At 48.1% G+C, this 6,157-nt stretch overlaps 1 protein-coding gene and 1 long non-coding RNA gene across 2 annotated transcripts; one reads left to right on the top strand and one right to left on the bottom strand.

Annotated features, from left to right (window-relative positions):
• The first annotated feature begins 355 nt into the window (after positions 1 to 355).
• On the top strand, positions 356 to 3,341 carry LOC124072025. The gene is made up of 3 exons (XR_006845436.1): positions 356 to 1,073; positions 1,175 to 1,296; positions 1,426 to 3,341. It is a non-coding gene; the product is annotated as an uncharacterized LOC124072025 (long non-coding RNA).
• A 204-nt stretch (positions 3,342 to 3,545) lies between these two features.
• On the bottom strand, positions 3,546 to 6,021 carry haus2 (HAUS augmin like complex subunit 2). The gene is given in 8 exon segments (XM_046413147.1): positions 3,546 to 3,731; positions 3,733 to 3,812; positions 3,886 to 3,994; positions 4,280 to 4,412; positions 4,635 to 4,704; positions 5,107 to 5,205; positions 5,476 to 5,562; positions 5,902 to 6,021. Coding segments are annotated over 7 exon segments (612 nt in total). The 5' UTR covers positions 5,902 to 6,021; the 3' UTR covers positions 3,546 to 3,697.
• Positions 6,022 to 6,157: the final 136 nt, after the last annotated feature.

Here is a 6,157-nt window from a genome sequence, read left to right as displayed (position 1 = left end):
GGGATCTGCTCCGTCTGCTGGGCCCTAGGAAGCCTTGCCCAGAGGCGGTAAGTCAGTCCCCAAAATCTGTTCCAGACAGCCGACCACCGGTTATTTTACTGGTTTGTGTTCACCAGCCATGAAAGAAGTACATTAAGTCGAGTAGTCGACTAAAGTGCAAACTGTGGTACTTCTGTGCATCTCATGCTACTCTTTACTTCTAACATTTTATAAGTGTCTAAAATGTGCGGTTTAGCCTTATATTAAACTACTTAAGAGAGTGCAAATAAAAAACTGTACATTTTAAATAAAAAGAAAACTTTGGTGTGTTTGCTTTTTGTCTTTTAGAGAACGTCCCAACAGGAGTCCAGACTTTAAGATCCAGACCCGCTGAATGCCAGAATGACCTTCCTCTTAAAGTTTCAGTTGGTACTCAGACTTCAGAGGTCCCATCAGTCAATGTCTGTTGGTCCACTGTCCACAGGACCACTGACAGACCGCTTTGGGTATGAAGTTGTGTTAATCGTGGACCTGCTGGAGGAGGATGAAGACAGTGTCTCTGCAGAGTCCTCACAGCTTCTCAACTCCATGTCTGAACCCGGAGTCACGGCGCCATCAGAAACACATTCTGATCTGTCAGACTGGAAATGAAGCTCCACTAAGCCCCGCCCCCTTTCCATCAGACGTCCAGCAAGCTGCCGCTCTGCAAGTGGACAGGAGGTGGTTCTGCCTTCTTGTTGGTGCTGAAAGGAAAACAGTCAGACTGGTGACATTTTGTCTTCAAGAGTCAATTTGCTCCGTTCTCAGGTCTTCAGAGCCACGAGAGTCCAGATGTTCTACTACAAGACCTTTGGGAAACACGTCCAGCTGTTTCTGCAGCCAGCTGTGGTTCACAAGTGGAGAAAGGATGATCAGAGGGTGATGGAGCAGCTCCAGCAGGAGGGGACGGTGGCTGTCAGAGGAGACCCGAGGACACATTCAGCAGGAGAAACCACCACAGCTGATGGGATCGCATCACTTTGAGCCTCCGATGCAGCAGGTCCAGCCTGATGCACCTGGAGAGAAACACCATCATCGACGTCCAGCTGCTGCAGGTGAGCTGAGACAACACTAACACAACTGCACAACAGTATGAGGACAAAAGACAAACAGACAGACAAATTCTAACTTTTAACTATGAGCTTTTCCACGTCAGTCTGTCTCCAGGCGTCTTGTTGTCCCACTGCATGTGTTTTAACGTCTGCAGAGGACGCTATGTGACGTCTTAACGTCAGTCGGTGTCGGTCAAACACTTTAAGACTGAAGCAGATCCCAGAGGTGAGCTGAGCAGACGTCTGCAGCTGCTGCTCGTCATGAACCAACAGTCTGCCACCTGACACGAGTGTGATGATGACTACTGCTGCGCAGAGGACGTCTTTTATGTCCTGCTTGTTGTCTTCCTAACAGCAGAGCAGTGACCTGCAGGAGGGACTCAGGAGGACTCCGGACCTCCTGGCTGAAAATCACACGACTGCGGACCACATCATCGCCGACCACCGGCGACAGGTCCCCCGGCTTGAGAGGGAGAGAAAGCATGGAGCAGTCCTGTGACGTGGGACACCTGGAGAAAAACCAGGCTTATATTCAGAAGTAACGTATCCATCGTCTGTCTGTGTAATAACTGCAGGATTTATGACATCACTAGTGTGGAGCCAATCATGTTCCAGTATGGAGCTTGGAGAGATGTGAGGTGGAAACCTGAAGCCTCCTGGTCTCAAACACGTCGTGTTTCCATCTGTTCATCCTTAGAAATGAACAGAGTCTACATGGCATCCTACAGGGACACGATGACGTCAGCTGTTCCACAGCTGGATCCCCGGTTCATTAATTAAAAGGCAGAAATAAGAGTTTATAACTGCCCAGTTAACAGTTAATGATACCACTTTGATGTCTGTGTGTTTTACGGCAGAAAACTCAGACCAGCTGACTGTGTGTTAAATCATGTGACCATATGCTGCTCAGAGCCACGTAGCATCGAACTGGAGCCAACATAAGATAAGATAATCCTTTATTAGTCCCACAACTGGGAAATGACAGTTACAGCAGCAAACAGGATATGGAGGGTGCAAAGCATGCAGGGATAAGAGAAGGATGAGCATCCAGAAAGAATGAATACACAGGAAACTAGTACCTGCAGCTGTACACAGTACAGAAGAGAAAAAGACTGTTCACACTAGAGTCCCTCAAGTTATGATTAGTGGGTGGATTGATTACTGTACCGATTTGTTTCAGTGACATGGTGTCTGGTCCAGTGAGAGCTGCTCGCCAAAGGCTTTTCTAGATGATGTTCGCTTCCTTTGGATATGTGTGGTGCAGTCGTGTTGGGCCCGTGTTGACACTGTGATGACGTCACGTTGAGCTAACGTTGTGAAGTGTTTGAGTAACGTCAGTGTGTTCGACTCCCATCTGTTTCAGGCTGCGTTGCTCTGCACAAAACGGTGAAGCTGCAGCTCAGACCGACTCTCGTTGTTGTGTGTCCCTGAACAAGACACAAAGCTGCTGATGGACGAGTGATGTCTCTGAACTCCTGTCCAGGTTTCACATTAAAAGCCTGACCTGAAAGTGGGCATCGACTCAGGGATGTCCTCACTGATTTTAATATTGATTATCAGCTGATGGGATTAAACGTGTCAACAGTGAGATACCTGTTGGAGATCTTATTTTTCAGGTGACTGAGCCTTTGTCAGGATTTCTGAGTCCTTGAAAATGCGGTGATGAGTTGAAATGTTTGCCCTCAGCAGTCGTGGTCAGTCACATGCTCTGAAAACTGAACCGACGCTGAAACTGAACTCCTGCATCCCGTCTGCTTCAGTGTTTATTCTGTACGAACACTGGAGTCCATCACGCAGGAGACCGCCAGTCCACGTTCCTGCACTGCTGTTCTCAGAAGGCTTCAGGTGACGCGAGCATCTGTTCAGACAGGTGCAGAGATGTTTCACCTGTCACAGGTGCACTGTGACGGTTTGGCGTGTCTTGTCTGACTGATGAGTGTTTAAACGTTCGGCTGACATCACGAGTTGTGGTGCGAGTCAGAAAAATAAGAAAACGTCCAAACTCTGGGGCCCGTTTCAGAAAGCAGGTTCAGTGAGTCAAGCCTGAAATGAGGGAAACTGTGGGTTAACTGGTTCAGGAACTCAAACCCGAGACAGAGGAGTAACTCACGTGGACGCAGTGAGTCTAATGCAGCGCCAAAAGCTTTGTTGCTATGACAACAATTCCAGATTCATTTAAAAAAAACAAAAAAAACAACTACCAAACTGAGTGAGCCTCATTCAGAGAACAAAGTCCTGATCCTAATGAGATGAAACCTGAGCAGAAAATGTTCACTTGCTTCTTGTTTGACTTGACTTGTTTCAGAGCCGTCGCTGACTTCGTTACCTTGTAAATGTACCTGCGAAAACGTGCTTACCTGCGCTCACACTGTGAAACTCCATCATTCTGTGGTTTGTAGTTTGTTCCACCTCAGCACAGCTCAAATCATCCGCTTTCATTCAACTTTTATTTAACAAAGTCACAACTGAAACGTCTCCCAAAATCTGATTTTATTACAAAAACGAACATGAAGCCTTCAACATTTGACATGATGATAAGAATTCATAATAACTGCAGGAAGCACCGTGAACAGAGTCCAGGTTCAGACCCTGTCCGTCCAAGCAGGACCAGGAGGAGTCCGGGCTCATCATACAGAGCTGTCACTCAGCATACTGCTGCTGCACCTCCTTCCACCGGAGAACCTGACCGGACAGAGACTCCACCTCGGCTACATGAGCCAGTAACTGGGCGAGAGAGGTGTTCTGATACAGAGAGAGAGAGAGCGGGGGTCAAAATGTGCTCTATTAGCAGCTGCGGTGAAGTCACGTGACTCACCAGCTGAACGACGAGGTCTCTGGCGGCAGGACTGCAGCGGACCGACACCAGCTGCCCCTCCAGGGTCTCTATGAAGTCCAGCAGCTTCTTCACCAGGTCCACCACAAACCTGAAATGCAGCAGACATGTCCAACACAACCTGGAGACGTACTCCTGTGGGTCTGACCCAGGATCAGCTGCACACAGAGGTCTAGAAGATCTGATCCCGATCGCTCTGTTTGACCCTAACCCATTTCACTGAACAAATCATCAGTTATCCAAGTAGGTGACAACTGATTAATGGACTAATCGTTGCTGCTCGCTGTCACCTGACCAGGTGAGTTTTTGTGACCGTGAACAGTTTGAGGACATGAGGACAGTCAGCAGTGACCAGCTGACATCAGATGGGTGTTACCTGTGCAGGTGGGCCTGGACGGGCAGGTTGGTTCGGCCCAGAGGCCTCATCAGCCTCTGCCTCAGGTGGTTCTGATCTTTCAGGAGCTCCTGCAGGTGAGCGCAGAACGTCTGCAGCATCTGGAACCTCCGAGCTGCAGATCACAACGTGCAGGAAATCAGCACGTGACATCAAAAAGTTGTTTACATTTTCTGTCATTTAACATAACAACGCATTTCCAGAAGCTTCGACCGATGATGAGTTTGAGTGATGACGGACAGCAGATCAGCCTGACTTCCTGTCTGCGGCTTCCCACGGAATCGAACAGCTGCTCGGCGTTTTAAAGTGGGGTGTGAAGCAGAAGCGGGACACTCACTCAGGTAGAAACTGTGGGTGGCGTCTGCGCTCTCCTTCTCAACGTGCAGCAGCTCCACCCGAAGCTGCAGCTGCAACACATGAGAGTTGGCCTCAGTAAGGACAAATCAGCATGAAGAAACTGCATCCTGATGGCCACAGGAAGTCCTCAGTGTTCCTCTGATAAACCGTTACAGGAACAGCGGAACGTTTTAAAGTTTGTGATTACCGTTTTATTTTCAGGCCAGCTCTGACTTTTGCTTGTGTTATGTTCTGATATTCTGGTTTACAGGTGATACATGCTTTCTGCACAGGTGTCACTATAGAAATCAGGTGTTTTTTGTTACACACCAGAGCTAAACAAACATTGGCTTAAAAGTGTTTTTAGTTAAACAAATATGATGATGTTATTATTTCCAGGCCTGTAAAAAGACTCGGTCCAGACTTTCCTGGGCGCGCAGATCAACCGGAAGTGACGTCAGAACAAAGCATACCTCGTCCAGCTGTGTCTGCGCTCTGATGCGCTGTTCAGCCTCACGCAGGTGAGCAGAGAAGGCGGGGCTCAACCTGGAGGAGGCGGAGTCTACTGCCTCCTGAGAAGAGGTGGAGAACAGCATCAGTTCCTGCACCTGACAGCTCAGCAGGACTAAACTGATCTGCAGCTCGTCTTCGTTTGGTCAGAGAGACAAACTTGGGTTCAGAAGGTGAACGGTGGGGTTTTTCTGTTTAGTGAGAAGAAAATATCCCTTCTAGACATTTAATGAGTTTGTTTTATTTCCTTATTGCCTGAATGCTAAGACAGCCTGTGAAACTCGTTCACATCTCCGGCTGAAACCTGATGTGACCTGATGGGAGGTTCTGACCTGAGACAAAGCTCCCCTGGAGACACATCTGGACAACAGGCTGGCAGCTGGAGACACCGTGAACGGAGACAAGTCCCACTGATGCATCTGAAACATCCACACACAAACGTGTACGTCCTCACTTCTCTTTCCGTGTTAGTTCGACATGACTGCCTTCACCTGGACTGAAGTCTACCTGTGTTTACTCAAGTACAAATAACACAGTCGAACTGTACATTAGCCGAACTGAACAATCGTTCCCGTAGACTCCAAGTCTTCGTGTATGTTCTTGTGACGTCACTGCGTGTTAAAACAGAAGCAGACAGACTTTAAAAAGCGAATCTGCCTCGCCACCTTCTAACTAACGCCTGTTAAAGTCGTGCTGTTACGGTCACGCGGAAGGCGGAAACACAAGGATTGCGGTAACAGTTTGGTGTTTGTTCTTACCTTCACACCACAGTCCCCTGTAAAACTACAACCGCTCCAACTCCACCCGCCTAGACGTTTGTTGTCCTCTTCTTCGAGGTTTGACGAACGCTTACATCCTCAGTGTCACATGACTGCCACCTTCTGGAAGTAGTTAGTTCCTACAGCCTCCAGTGGGCGGTTTCTCTCTAATGTCAAGCAGTTGGAATTAGATTTACAGTACAGGTACTATATTTGTTAGTTCAGTCATAATATAATCATCAAACAGATTCTAATA

The sequence above is a fragment of the Scatophagus argus genome, chromosome 15 (genome assembly GCF_020382885.2).
Source record: "Scatophagus argus isolate fScaArg1 chromosome 15, fScaArg1.pri, whole genome shotgun sequence".
Classification (NCBI taxonomy): domain Eukaryota; kingdom Metazoa; phylum Chordata; class Actinopteri; family Scatophagidae; genus Scatophagus; species Scatophagus argus.
Note: the sequence above shows the minus strand (reverse complement) of the source record. Positions and strands in the feature narration are given on the sequence as shown.